General features: G+C 26.8%; 4 protein-coding genes across 5 annotated transcripts; 2 read left to right on the plus strand and 2 right to left on the minus strand.

Moving 5' to 3' along the window:
• The first annotated feature begins 25 nt into the window (after positions 1-25).
• On the plus strand, positions 26-3,626 carry LOC117239591 (protein HID1). The gene is made up of 12 exons (XM_033505302.1): positions 26-220; positions 440-799; positions 912-965; positions 1,037-1,260; positions 1,335-1,576; positions 1,661-1,891; positions 1,973-2,098; positions 2,162-2,418; positions 2,499-2,742; positions 2,807-2,949; positions 3,029-3,195; positions 3,271-3,626. Exons 1-12 carry the CDS (start codon positions 155-157, stop codon positions 3,491-3,493), a joined length of 2,337 nt encoding a protein of 778 aa, XP_033361193.1. The 5' UTR covers positions 26-154; the 3' UTR covers positions 3,494-3,626.
• Positions 3,627-6,029: 2,403 nt separating this feature from the next.
• On the minus strand, positions 6,030-7,638 carry LOC117239616. Its single transcript, XM_033505335.1, has 4 exons — positions 7,216-7,638; positions 6,847-7,048; positions 6,447-6,642; positions 6,030-6,364 (listed from the first exon to the last, which is right to left on the minus strand). The coding sequence occupies exons 1-4, from the start codon at positions 7,304-7,306 to the stop codon at positions 6,071-6,073; spliced, it is 783 nt and encodes a 260-aa protein (XP_033361226.1). The 5' UTR covers positions 7,307-7,638; the 3' UTR covers positions 6,030-6,070.
• Positions 7,639-8,210: 572 nt separating this feature from the next.
• On the plus strand, positions 8,211-9,754 carry LOC117239625 (GTPase Era, mitochondrial). The gene is made up of 3 exons (XM_033505346.1): positions 8,211-8,743; positions 8,834-9,268; positions 9,345-9,754. Exons 1-3 carry the CDS (start codon positions 8,501-8,503, stop codon positions 9,720-9,722), a joined length of 1,056 nt encoding a protein of 351 aa, XP_033361237.1. The 5' UTR covers positions 8,211-8,500; the 3' UTR covers positions 9,723-9,754.
• A 159-nt stretch (positions 9,755-9,913) lies between these two features.
• Positions 9,914-13,639, minus strand: LOC117239662 (sulfotransferase 4A1-like). Of its 2 annotated transcripts, XM_033505398.1 has the most exons (7): positions 13,490-13,639; positions 11,976-12,200; positions 11,601-11,700; positions 10,921-11,116; positions 10,717-10,843; positions 10,509-10,603; positions 9,914-10,438 (listed from the first exon to the last, which is right to left on the minus strand). In XM_033505398.1, exons 2-7 carry the CDS (start codon positions 12,181-12,183, stop codon positions 10,133-10,135), a joined length of 1,032 nt encoding a protein of 343 aa, XP_033361289.1. In that variant the 5' UTR covers positions 12,184-12,200; positions 13,490-13,639; the 3' UTR covers positions 9,914-10,132. The 2 variants fall into 2 exon arrangements, with proteins under 2 accessions (XP_033361289.1, XP_033361290.1); XM_033505399.1 differs by lacking the exon at positions 13,490-13,639 and having other exon boundaries at positions 11,976-12,230.
• Between the last annotated feature and the right edge of the window lie 454 nt (positions 13,640-14,093).

The raw sequence follows: 14,093 nt of genomic DNA on the forward strand, positions 1-14,093 counted from the left end.
GTTCAAAAAAATAAAGATATATTGGTAACACTGCTGCACTATTAGGACATAAACATGGCGTTGTCCGTCATCGTTCTGGTTTAGAGAGAAACAAATCGTTCCTGTATTTTAGTACTAAACTTTTTACTTTAAATCGACAAAAAAATAGAACAACATGGGAAATGCTGACACAAAGTTAAATTTTCGAAAAGCAGTTGTACAATTAACATCAAAGACACAGGTAAAAGTTATTGTTTATTATTTCATTCAGCAGCATATGATATATTTGACATTTCGATGCATTAAAACATATACAACTTTTTTTGCTATTTGCATAACTTTCAATTAAAATTAATAACTTTTTTTCTATAAAATAAATTAAATTTTACATAAAACTGTTTAACAAATTACAATTTACTACTTAGGTTAAAAAAAATACATTTTTATTTTTTAATTATAGGTGATTGATGCTTCAGATGACAATTTCTGGGACCAATTTTGGTCCGAAAACGTGACTAATGTACAAGATATTTTTACTTTAATCCCTGCACCTGAAATTCGAATACTAAGAGAAGAAGCTCCTTCTAATTTAGCCACATTGTGTTACAAAGCAGTGGAAAAATTAGTAAAAGCAGTTGATAATAGTTGTAGAACCCAGAGAGAACAACAAACTGTTTTAAACTGTTGTCGCTTGTTAACAAGATTATTACCATATATTTTTGAGGATCCTGATTGGAAGGGATTCTTTTGGTCCAGTTTGCCTGGTAAAGAAGATGAAGAGAGTATACCATTGGCTCATTCATTACTCAATGCTCTTTGTGTAAGATACATGATACATTTTATTAAAATAATAAATTTATTTTATTATTTATTAAAAGTAGTAGAAAATATTAAGAAATGTTATATTGTTATAATTCCTATTTTTATTTTAGGATTTACTATTTTGTCCTGACTTTACAGTAGCTGCAAATAGAAAATCTGGCCCTGTAAGCATTTTCTTGTCTTTTGAAAATTTTGAAAATTTCAGAGTGTTACTAAAATGTTTGAAATTATGTAGGATAAAGCAGAAGAACTGCAATCTATAGATAGTTGTGAATATATCTGGGAAGCTGGTGTAGGATTTGCACATTCACCTCCTAGATATCCAATTTTAGATTCGAACAGAACAGAATTATTAAAATTATTACTCACTTGCTTCAGCGAAACCATGTATAATCCTCCCTTGGATTTGTCAGTGACTCCAAACAGGTGGATTCAACATTTAACTAGTTCTGAAAATAGGTAACTCGAAGTTATTATATATACTCTAATGCATAAAAATAAATTGGTAAAAAACCTTCCATGTTTTAACACAGACATGCTTTACCTATGTTCACATCATTGTTGAATACAGTATGTGCATATGATCCTGTTGGACTTGGAGTGCCATACAATCATTTGTTATTTACTGATTCGTTAGAACCATTAGTTGATGTTGCATTACAAATCCTTATAGTAACACTAGATCATGATACTAGTGGTGGTACTCCATTAGAAGAAGGAAGTATTGGAGATAATTTATTCATTAATTATCTGAGTCGAATTCACCGAGATGAAGGTGACATTTATTTTTATATTTAATTACATGTATTTTAAACAAATGATCGAATAAAAGCATGATTTATAACAAACTTACTTTCAGATTTTCAGTTTGTATTAAAAGGTATTACAAGATTATTAAATAATCCATTAATGCAGACGTATTTGCCAAATTCAACTAAGAAAGTACATTTCCACCAAGAATTATTGGTATTTTTTTGGAAAATGTGTGACTATAATAAGAAATTTTTATACTATGTACTAAAAAGTTCAGATGTTCTTGAAGTACTAGTACCTATATTGTATCATTTAAATGATTCACGTGCAGATCAATGTAAATATTTATAATTCTAATAATTTACTAAATTTAAGTTAGTATTTTTATTATACACAGTAATTTAATAAAATTTTGCAGCTCGTGTTGGATTAATGCATATAGGTGTATTTATTTTACTACTATTGAGTGGAGAACGTAATTTCGGTGTTAGATTAAATAAACCATATACAGCTACTGTACCTATGGATATTCCCGTTTTTACAGGTGCAGTATAGTATTAATACACTTTATTTAAAAATAATATATAACTTCTAAATATACTTGCAGGTACACATGCCGATTTGTTGGTCACTGTATTTCACAAGATAATCACAACCGGACACCAAAGATTACAGCCATTATTTGATTGTTTACTAACAATTCTAGTCAATGTGTCTCCATACCTTAAAACTCTATCAATGGTGGCTAGTACTAAGCTATTACATTTACTTGAAGCATTTAGCACTCCATGGTTTTTATTTTCAGCACCTACCAATCATCATTTGGTATTTTTTCTTTTGGAAATCTTTAACAATATCATTCAGGTAACTTTTACATATATTGAAGGAAGAATTTTTAATATCTAGAGAAGAAGGAAATTTTAACAAAATTTATATATTATTAGTATCAATTTGATGGAAATAGTAACTTGGTTTATACTATAATACGTAAAAGGCAAGTGTTTCATGCATTAGCAAATTTACCAAGTGACTGTAATACAATCGCAAAATCTCTCAGTAAAAGACAACGACGACATGTACCCGCTAGTACATCTAATGAAAATGTCAATGAAGCAGCAATGGAAGGTTCACATCCTGCGCAACCTGCAGAACCTGGAACTTTGAAAGCAACCTTATTAGAAACACCAGGTATATTCCTTTATTTTATTATATATTATTTGAAAAACAAATTTATGAATTAATTCTGTCAAAGGTATTGAAAAAATGACCGAGAAAGAGTCTGCACATCCATTAAGTCCTTCAGTAAATATTGATGTAGGAAAACCTAATCATCAAAATAATGTGAATGCTGCAGAGGATTTAATGAATTCTACTTCTAAAAGTTCTGTTATACCGGTAAGATCACAGTGTAAATAATTAACAAATTTCTTTAACGTCCATAAACTATTTACATGTTATCTTATCGATTAAATAGAAAGGAGGTATCAGAGTGGCAGAACATATGAATTCTTCTAATAATATAAATCAGTGGGTTCCTTCTAGCGAATGGGTATATCAATGGAAAAGTAAACTTCCATTACAAACTATTATGCGATTGCTTCAAGTTCTTGTACCTCAAGTTGAGAAGATATGCATTGATAAGTGAGTATAATTTACTATTTTTCTTAGTAATTTGTTTCAATAATATATATATATATATATTTTTTAATATTTTAGGGGACTTACTGATGAAAGCGAAATTTTGAAATTTTTGCAACATGGTACATTAGTTGGCTTATTACCAGTACCACACCCTATTCTTATTAGAAGATATCAAGCAAACGCAGGAACAACTGCTTGGTTTAGAACATATATGTGGGGCGTTATATATTTAAGGAATGTCGAACCACCGATTTGGTATGATACTGATGTAAAGTTATTTGAAATCCAAAGAGTTTAAACACGATGCATATTATTAAGTAAATTATTATTAGCTTTAGCACTGAAATTTCTATATCATTCTTACATGAGGTATCATTCCTTAATATAAAAGAAGAAATCTCAGTGATCTATACTTATTATAAATTGCACCAAGTGATAAAGAACTTTACGACTTTATTAAATAACAAATGACATTTTTACAAGTGTAGTCTTTCGTACAATTCTATTACACAGAGTTACAGAACTGATTTTACAAATATTGATTGTGAGAAACTATGATGGTATTATAATTCTCAACTTTCACTGATAAATATGTAAATATTTGCGACTGTGTAAGTGCCTTCACAGATGTAAATGACAAATTATTACACCAAAATGACATCTGTTTAATTAGTAATGTAGTTTCTTATTTTTTTTAACTATTTTTAGTCTAAACTATTTTATTTCATTAACTTGATATTTTTAGTAAAAAAGCACTATACAATTGCTTGTTTGACATCACTAAATATAATGTAATAATGTATTTATTAAGAGTAAATGAAATTATTCTAAATAATGTAAAATATTGGTTTTGTATGTCTGTGTAGTAGTCACGAAATTTTTGAAAGACAACTTGATAATTCACGCTTTGTAATGCATAATATGTTATTTGAAGTTAACAAATCTTATCCCATCTGGTATATTTTTATTTTGTGATGGTACAAAACCAAGTATATCATATATTTTGCATGTAAAAACAAATGAATTTATTTTTACATTGTAAATGCATTAATAATCTCAATTTCTTAGCTTTAGAGCATTTCAAAATAAGATAATAAGTTCCTTTTTACTTATATTTCTCTCATATTTTAAATTATGTTTCAAATTATAAAAATTCTCTAATCTTATAATATAAAATATATTTATTTGTTAAATTTTAGAAATGAAATAGAATTTTTATAATAAGACATTTTTTATATTTACATTAAAGTAGTTGATTAAAAAATTAATATGATTTTATTTAGTAAATGCGTATATAGTATGTATATACATATATATATATTAAGTATTATATATTGTTATTTATATATGTTTATATATATATAATTTTATCTTTTACTTCAACTTGAAGTATTGAACATAATGATTTATTAATGATATCATTTTTCTTGAAAATATTTTGCTTTGATTATATATAAAGAAGCCAGAAAGATAGTATAAAGGTGACATTTGAAATTTAAAATTTAGAGGCTTTTTTATGCTTTTTATATTTTTACTCATGTACATCATTTATGTATTGGTGCAATTACATGGTTGTACTTTAAGATTAAATTATATTTATTTTAATGTGTAATAAAATGATATAATAAAATATTTAGCCATATTATGCATAAAAAAGAAGCACCTACACTCAATAATTATTTAACAACTCTATACAAGTGTAGTGTATTTAGAAATTTATAACACATTTGGTATACTAAATTGAAGAAGTAATAAAATAAAAAAATTGAATAATACTTTCCTTGGTTCAAGCTACATTTTAATATGCGGAAACATAGCTTGAAAGTCATTGTTAGTTGTAACTATTAGTTATGATATTCTATGTGATGATATATATTATATAAGTTTATTTCAAATATAAAGCACAGTTATTGCATAAAGAGTTTCAATATTGACAAAGAAAAATTATATAAAATCATATACATATATATGTATATTAAGTTTGTGTCATAGCCAAAAATTTTGGAGCATGAAAACATTACGCGTGTATGTATGTACACACTTATCTATATTATGTACAATTATGTAATATTAAGTATTATAAAACACATACTATACTTAACCTATGCTTTTTTAAATTATTATATAATAGAGTTATTGTACTTTAATTCATAGTAAAAGATTTTAGATTTATTTCAAACTTGATAGATTATGGAAAAGTGAACAGTTTATATGACTCTAGTATGACTCCGTGCTTATTTTCTATAAATTAACTTAAGTTTCAATTTTATTTTATTGCATAAATAGTAGTTTCACTTTATAAATAAATACATATATTAATCCAAATGAATTGCAATTTTATCGTAATACATCGGTTTCTCTTATATGTTTATATTTTATAATGAAAAATTTCTTTAAAGGTGAAGAAACGTTACTCATTTTCTACAGCAAATCATTTTGTATATTTGTATTTCGCTTAAATAAACTTATTCGAGTATAAAAAAGGAAAATATATATTAGTACTGCATTAAACATAAAGTATCGCGGACATCAGTTGTACTTTCCGACTCACAATCAGACATTGTATATAATGCCCATAACAGTGCCTCTTATGTTTCTTTAAGTTGCAAATGTTACCATGGGCGACATTGATGTTACATTACTATTTTGTATCACAGATATAAAGTTTTCCTAGTCTAGAAAAATTGTTAATATTTTCATTAAATTTTCCTCATTTCTTTGTTTGCACAAATCAAAAGCTTGGAAATGAAATATTTATAGTTAATGATGCACTTTTGATAATATTGTGTATCGATGTTTTATGTTTAGAAAATGTAGTATATGAAAAATAGTGATAGTATTTTATATAGCTTTATATTAATATACTAATATTAATCTAACGCATAATTTTGTCATAAGATGGTGGTGGAGCTTCTTCTGGTAGATTGTTCGAGGGAATCAAAATAGCAATATGATAGGGTGGTGGTGGATTCTGTCTTACTACAGAAATAGGTCTAATATTTTCATTAGGTATTGGAGTTGTACCAGTCACAGATGCAATGCGCTCCTCTTGAATTTGATGTTCTTCATGACTATTGTGATGATGTCGACAACATAAAATAGAGTATAAGCATGCAAATAATAATAATGTTAATAGACCCCAAAATACGAATATTTCTATACCTTGACCCTGTTGAGAAAATGTTCAATATTAATAATAAAGAAATGAAATTAAAACGTTTACTTCATAAAAAATTTTAGCTTCAACTTACTCCACTACTGAAATAAAATTTTGCAGCAGCCACAAATCCTGTTACAAGCACAAACGTTATCCAAACACCACACCGTAATCTGTAACTTGCAAGTTCTGCATCATTAAATTCCGAAAAATCCAAAAAGCTCCTATTTGTTCCATTTGATGTAGTATTTGATAATATCAATTGATTATTCCCAGCAGTTGTTACATTACTGTAAACAAATAAAAGCTTTAATATTTTGGCTATTGTATTCATAATAGTCCCTTAAACATCCATATTGTTCATAACAGTTTATCATTAAGGGCGAATCATTTATAAGTACTTTCTGGTGATAGACATGTATAAGTGAGTCACCCTGTATATAAGAAGAACATGTTCCTCAGAATCCTCTTAGTAGACCTTTTTCTTTAATTACTTGGAGATGTTGTTTAGCTGGACATGTTGAGTAGAGCCAACTGGAAAATGTTGTGTCTCATTGTTTGGTCTTATCGTTGTTCTTATCATTCTGCAAGTATTCATATTACTAGGACCAGCTGTATTTCCCACAGCATTCAGATTTTGAAATCGGTGAAGTGGAGTAATCATTTGTCTCAAATCTGCATTATATCTAGATTGATCTGTAAAAGCAACAAATATAAGCATGAAGATCATTTGGTCTACTTAATGAAGAAGATTAACAATTTTGCTGTTGTGTATATTAAACAATTTTCACCAAAATTTGTAGGTATCATAAGTAATAAATAAATTTATGTATTAGAAAAAGAAATTGAAAATATTTTCTTACTCAAGCGGGTCTTTGGCAAAGGTGTGGCGGGGTATCGGCGGCCAGTGAAACCGTAATACCTGCCCGCCGGTTTGTTAATCCAGAAATGCATGCTCCGTTTGAACAGTTTTACATATCCATTGCTATTTATGAGACTTGGCCATCAACTACTATAGGAAACTGAACCACTTTCATAAAAGTCTTCACAAAAAGGTTGCGGATGGTTTTAGTTCAAGTTTCATTGCCCGTACATTTTAAATCGATGCATCGCATCAAAGCAATTCTGTTATTCATCATTCGTAAAGAAGATATTTAAAGCATTTAAAAAAGTTATACATTTCTATCTTCTCTTATCTTAAGAACTTTTATCACGTTTAATAAACATTCTGAAAAATTCAATACAGCCAAACGAGAATTTGCATTCGAATCTGATTCGAATAACATACGTCAATACATAATGACTGAACTGCAGCTTGAAATTTTGTCATTGTCAATTTAAAATCAGGTGTACCAACACAGATGAAATATACATCATGGATTTGTTAGAAGAGAGAACTGAAGAAAATAAATTTTTCAAATAATCTATTTGAAATAAAAAAATAATGAATATTATCTGATATTACTCAATTATTTAACAATGAAAATATATTTTTTTCTTTCTCAATCATAATAATATTTTATGTGTATGTATAACACACGAAGAAACTAAAGAAACACATTCAAATGTAATTTTTCAAAATGAAAGGTTTGGAAGTAAATTATATTTTTTATTACATATTTGTGCGTCACTTCGTTCTTTATTATCTCTTAATTTTTATTTTATTATATCATACTACATGTTATTAAATAAGTTCGAACATTTGAAAAATAAATGTTTTGTCTTTAATATTTTCTATTTTAAAGAAATGACAAATATGTTTAATTCATTTTCTAATTAGAAATTTTAAGTTGTAATGATTTTTTGTGAAGCATTTAATTATTATATATGTATATGACTTTAATTTATGCTAACAATTAGTTGAAATAAGTTACGCAGTTAGCTTATAAATTGAATAGCGTATTGAGTTTGTATCTAAGTTGGCATATTATCGGTATGCTTATTGCCAAACATTTTAATTGTTCTATATGTAAATATAAATTGATAGAATCGAAAGTATTACTTGATGTAGTAAGAATGATGTTTTAACATTTGTAAATAATGCTGATAAATTAATTTACCGTAGTTTATTCATGGGAATGTTCAAACCTAACCTATTAGACCTTTTATAATCTCAATAAATAATGTGTTATTAATTTTATTGGCATAATGATTTCATTTAAAATCAAACAACGTGTGCTTCAATCTAACATATCTTTTTTTAAACGATCCCCTTTTTGCTCTGCTATTTCGAATGTTAGCAATGAAGCACAGTTAATATCAAATGATCAAACTGCATTAAATAATGCATCAGACTTATATCAGGGAATCAAAAAATTAGTCAAAGTTGCAATCTTAGGTTTACCAAATGCTGGAAAAAGTACATTGGTAAATAAACTCACAAACAGATGCGTACGTATTTTCATACATGTTAGAATAATTTATTTATTTCATAATTTTAATATAAAATAAGTATCTTTAATATTTAATATTAATATACAGATATGTCCAACGTCTTCAAAAGTTCATACTACAATGCACAAAGCAGAAGCAATATATACAGAAGGAGATACTCAAATTATATTTATGGATACTCCTGGATTAGTAGTACCTAAAGAAATAAAGACTTATAAATTATCAGATTCATTCAAAGATGATCCTAAAACTGCACTCATTGAAGCAGATATTATTGGAATAGTACAAGATGTAACTAATGTATTTACTAGACATAAGATTGATGATTTTGTCCTTAATTATATAAAGGAAAAAAGAGAAGACACACAACTATTGATAATTCTTAATAAAGTAGATAAATTAAAAGAAAAGATGGCATTGTTAGAAGTTACAAGACAATTAATAAACAAAGAGAATTATCCAAAATTTGATGATATTTTTATGATATCTGCACTTAATGGAGATGGTGTGGATGATTTAAGGGTAATTTATAATAAATATTATGATAAAAATAATTTTCAATGATTTTTTATGTTTTATATTTAAATATATGTTGTAGAATTATTTGCTCGACTCAGCTAGAGTAAGTAATTGGAAATATGATGAAAAACGTTATAGCGATCAACCAGCTAAAGTTATAATAGAACAGACAGTTAGAGCTAAATTAATGGATATACTTCCATATGAAATGCCATATAATATAAAAATACTAACAGAACATTTTGATTTGGGTGATGATGGTAGTATTAATACTGTTGTAACATTAAATTGTCCTAAAAAAAAATATGTGGAGATATTATTAAAATCAAAGGCCCAAAAGGTTAAATGCTTATCATTTTACGTAGAGAAAGAATTACGTCATGCATTTAAAACTAATGTAATAGTTCGTATAAATGTAACATGTGCAAAATATGAAACTCCTCAACTAAATCGGTAAAGTCATAATTTTATAAATGATATTTTTTTCCTTTTATATATTATAGTACAATATGTAAATTTATTTAATACATTGATATAATTTAAAGTACACCATTTTTGCGTACAAATATTTAGAATTATTTACTTATAATTCTCAATGAGAATTGATTGTAAAATTCATCCAAATAAAAAAAGAGGTTGGAATATATAAATATATTTTATTTAACAGAATTTCCTAACAATAACAATAATAATTTATTTCCCAGTCTTCCAGTCATGAAAAAGGACTTGCTTTGCATTCTCGACTATATATCCTTGATTTCCGATACACGTATTTACACATTGTTTTTACCTAACCAAAATTTTCTAATTTTTTCTTAAAAATATTAAAAAATAATTAAACGATCTTAACTGTTTGAATTATCAGTTCTAGTTATTACTAATGTTATTAAAATACGGGAAAATGAGATCAGTTCCTCTCAAATTTTCTTCTATCCATTTATCAGCTTTAGCATTAAGTTCCTCAGTGAAAATATCTTGCCATCCACCACTTTTGCCTTTTCTGACAAATATTCCTTTCGTTATAATACCACATTCGTTTAATTCTGATAAATTCACCATTTGATTATTTCGAAAATTCTTTACATTTAAATAGTCTGCTACTTCTTTTAATTGTTCTTCAGTATAAGTTTTTCCAAGAAATTTAGCAACTTCTTTAATTGCTTTTGAAAAATCCTAAAAATATGCGAATAAAAGAAATTTTAAAAAAGGATTAATCTTTTTGAAATATCGTGTTTTATCTTACATGTTGCATATCTTCATAAAACATAAATAAAACGTTTGGATGATTTCTATTTGCCCATGCTTCCTTTAAGTGTTCCCAATATGGACCCCAATATGCTAAAAAAAGATTATATAGGGGATTATATAAGACATAATTTATGTTCTATAAAATTTGTTAATCTTGTTATTTAGGTTTAGTATGAGTATTTAAAAATTTACGTAATACCTACTAAGATTATTCTGAAAGTAATTCCAAAATGTTGGAAAATCACCTATGTATCCTTGAGTTTTAATACCTATATTTAAATAATACCAAGAAACAGCAACATCCTTTGGATTTCTTGCAACGTACACTATCTTCCACGAAATAATACAATTTTACATAAAATTATACAATAAAAGACAATATAACATCTTCATAACTATAAGTTTACCTTACAACCACTGTCCAAAATATTTGGTAACAAAGAAAATGGAAAATGTGATTTTATGAATCTCTTTGAAGGCAATTTTGCTAAGACTTCATACCCTGGCTCAGCAATCTTTTTACAAAATTCTACTTTGTCTTTATCTCCCTCATTCATCTTTACCAATTCTCGAGTTACCTCTGAATGATTAAACATACTAAATCTAGAAATAATATTTGCAGCTGCGTTAATAAATTCTGTATGCAACACTGTTATTTTCATTTTGCAATATGTATACCTGTTATACATTGAAATATTTCTACGTATGATTTTAGATTTTGCTTATGGAACTATTAACCGTTCTTGTAAAAATTGTTTTATTTTTAATAAAATAAAAAAAATTTTTTTTAATGTAAGATGAATTTCACATTCTATCTTTTTCTTTAACTATATAATTACATGTCGTTCGTACGTAATATTATGGTCACAGGATATTGCATATTAACCAGGAATAAATCGCATAATTTTTCAGGGACGATGAATTCATATAACATTAGTATTGTAATGTTATATAACTGTTAGTTCTGTTATATTAGAAACTACTGTTTTATGAAAACCAGTGACAAACTTCTACAATCACCATATCGTCTGCTAATTTTTAATTTATCTTAAGACTTCATTAACTTAATTTAATTAATTATACTAACTCAAAAAATGGAAATCGTTCTGCCAAGAATTCCGTCCTTGCTCTATTAAAATCTAAGTCATTTGACAATAACCAGATTAATTCTTGAGTCCACGTCGTTCCTGGAATAAATTAGAAACAAAGTAAAGTGTTTAAATTTATTCTAAAAATATCTTAGTATACCGTCTTTTGATATTTAAATTTAAAAGATATCGATAACCGAAATAATTGAATTATATCAATTATATTGACATTGTGCATACAAGCATTTAAATTCTTTAACCTTGGTACTTTTTTAAAGGGAAGAGTATAAAAACTTAAATAATAATCACGTTGAGAATTAGAATTATATTTTATTATCATCAATGATAAAAATTTTTAAAACATATTTAGTTACCTGATCTTGGATAGGATAAAATCCACGTATCGTCTGGCCTTGCCTTAAAATTATAAAATCCTTTACCTTCTATCGTATATTTATAGGGAAAGAACCACTTTTTTGGACCTACTAAAACAAAACCTGTTCTTTCACCTTTAAATAATTCCAACATTTCCTTCGTATCTTTTTCGTTCAAGTATTCATATTTCGGTGCCTCAAGGGCCATTTTTCTATATTTTTACTCTGTAACAAGATACCATTGGCGGATTATGGAAATTGACTAACAGTTTTATTGGCTCCTATGCATTATCAATAGACAATCTATTGATTGTTATGCATTTATACGAAATTTGAAAATACAAAAAATGCACAGAATGCGCATAATACACAAAGATGTATAAAATATCTTAAGCATAGTACTTTCTATAATATTTCTACATGTTAATTTCTACATATTAATATATTTATTATACAGTAAAACAATTTTGATTGGTAAAACTCCTTTTGCAAGTGACCATTTCCCACGTTACCGGCACTCGATATAAATGTATAGAATTACAACGTTTACAACTGTAAATGAGTAAAAGGATAAAAACATAAATCCAGAACATGGGATGAACAAAGAAGAAACTCTGACATGATATCTACAATTTTGTATATAATAAAACGTGCAGGATATCAGCGGGTAATTCCAACATAACTCCAAAACACTAGCCTGGGCGAACGCTTTAAAATTACGTTTTTTAATTAATATAAATATTTAATTAATATAATTTAATTAATTAATTATTATACATATTATAATTAATATAATATAATTTATTAATATTAATTAATATATTATTAATTATTATAATATAAGTATAATATTTTTTAATTAATATTATCGTGTTTCCGTCACGGGAAATGTTGTTCTGCGGCTTTGTTTTTGAACATAAGTCCACTTTCATTACGAAATGATATGTGACACACTATTAAGTTATAGCAATATCCTTCTACCACTGTTCAAAATATCATGTCAGTGGCAATGTGCAGCTGGTTTATTCCTTATTTACATGTTGGGCTAGACATCCCATATAATCTTTTATTCATTAATAAGATTTAAGAATTGAAATAAATAATAAACAGATAGAAATAAATTTATTAACGACAATGAAAACCATTTTACATTGATCCTGTAATACTGATCGTTTCACTACAAAATGTAAAATAATAGAATTTTTGAAAAAAGTATGAAATAATTTCTATTTTATTTGTATTTTATTTAAGTAATTTAGTAAATGGTAATTAAGTAAATGGGTAATCTAATTTAACAACTTGCATATGTGTCTAAAAAGGATACAAATAAAATAAAAATTATTTCATAGTGTTTAACACACCTTGTTTTTTCTTTCTTTTTTTTTTTTAATGATTAATTGTTTATGAAGAAACGTAATATTATAATCAAAATAAATTAGCGATTTTTATTTCAGAAAATTGCATATATATTTATTTTTCAGTCAACAATTAAATGAACTAAATAAATTACTTACTGAAGTGTAGTAATGAGGATGTTGAAAAGTCTTCGTTATTAAATTAAGAGATTGTTGAACTATATGTATCACTAACAAGAGACGATGTTTACGCACCGTGACAGAACGTACACCTGATAGAAGAAGAATCCATGAATAAAACCCGAAGAATATAACGGGAATTCAGGTTAACGGATTTTTATTCAACTAAGTACATTCCTACCGGTCTAATCCCACTTCTTATACTTTTATTTTCTGGTAATAAGTTTGTTATCCAAACTAAATCCAAATCCAAAATATAAAATAAATTTACATAAATATCATTTAACATTTAATTTATTATCTCTTCGAGGACGATTGACACATATATGTATGTATACATATGTTCAACGTAAACCATCCACATAGTCTATAAATCCATATACATTCAGCAACATGAAGACACATACATACAATATGTCCGCTTTAAATCTCTACACGTGATTATTTATGTAATTACCAAATATACGAAAAAATTCTTTAGATAAAAGTTGTATGGTATCGAGGGGGACATATCATGATGATAATTGTTTGATCTTGATAAAATTGAAATGACCTGTAAAAATCACTTTTGAATGTTTAAATG

This window comes from Bombus vosnesenskii, unplaced genomic scaffold, assembly GCF_011952255.1.
Source record: "Bombus vosnesenskii isolate JDL3184/JDL3185 unplaced genomic scaffold, Bvos_JDL3184-5_v1.1 scf7180000014105, whole genome shotgun sequence".
Taxonomy (NCBI): Eukaryota; Metazoa; Arthropoda; class Insecta; order Hymenoptera; family Apidae; genus Bombus; species Bombus vosnesenskii.

Coding starts and splice junctions, on each gene's coding strand:
- LOC117239591 (XM_033505302.1), top strand. CDS start 155: ATGGGAAATGCTGACACAAAGTTAAATTTTCGAAAAGCAGTTGTACAA. Junction 2,099..2,161: donor GGATATTCCCGTTTTTACAG/GTGCAGTATAGT, acceptor ATATACTTGCAG/GTACACATGCCGATTTGTTG. Junction 2,743..2,806: donor AACCTTATTAGAAACACCAG/GTATATTCCTTT, acceptor ATTCTGTCAAAG/GTATTGAAAAAATGACCGAG.
- LOC117239625 (XM_033505346.1), top strand. CDS start 8,501: ATGATTTCATTTAAAATCAAACAACGTGTGCTTCAATCTAACATATCT. Junction 8,744..8,833: donor ATAAACTCACAAACAGATGC/GTACGTATTTTC, acceptor ATTAATATACAG/ATATGTCCAACGTCTTCAAA. Junction 9,269..9,344: donor ATGGTGTGGATGATTTAAGG/GTAATTTATAAT, acceptor TATATGTTGTAG/AATTATTTGCTCGACTCAGC.
- LOC117239616 (XM_033505335.1), bottom strand. CDS start 7,306: ATGCATTTCTGGATTAACAAACCGGCGGGCAGGTATTACGGTTTCACT. Junction 7,049..7,215: donor TTTGCCAAAGACCCGCTTGA/GTAAGAAAATAT, acceptor TTGCTTTTACAG/ATCAATCTAGATATAATGCA. Junction 6,643..6,846: donor CAGCTAAACAACATCTCCAA/GTAATTAAAGAA, acceptor ATTTGTTTACAG/TAATGTAACAACTGCTGGGA.
- LOC117239662 (XM_033505398.1), bottom strand. CDS start 12,183: ATGGCCCTTGAGGCACCGAAATATGAATACTTGAACGAAAAAGATACG. Junction 11,117..11,600: donor GAACGATTTCCATTTTTTGA/GTTAGTATAATT, acceptor TATTATTTCTAG/ATTTAGTATGTTTAATCATT. Junction 10,439..10,508: donor TTTATGAAGATATGCAACAT/GTAAGATAAAAC, acceptor GCATATTTTTAG/GATTTTTCAAAAGCAATTAA.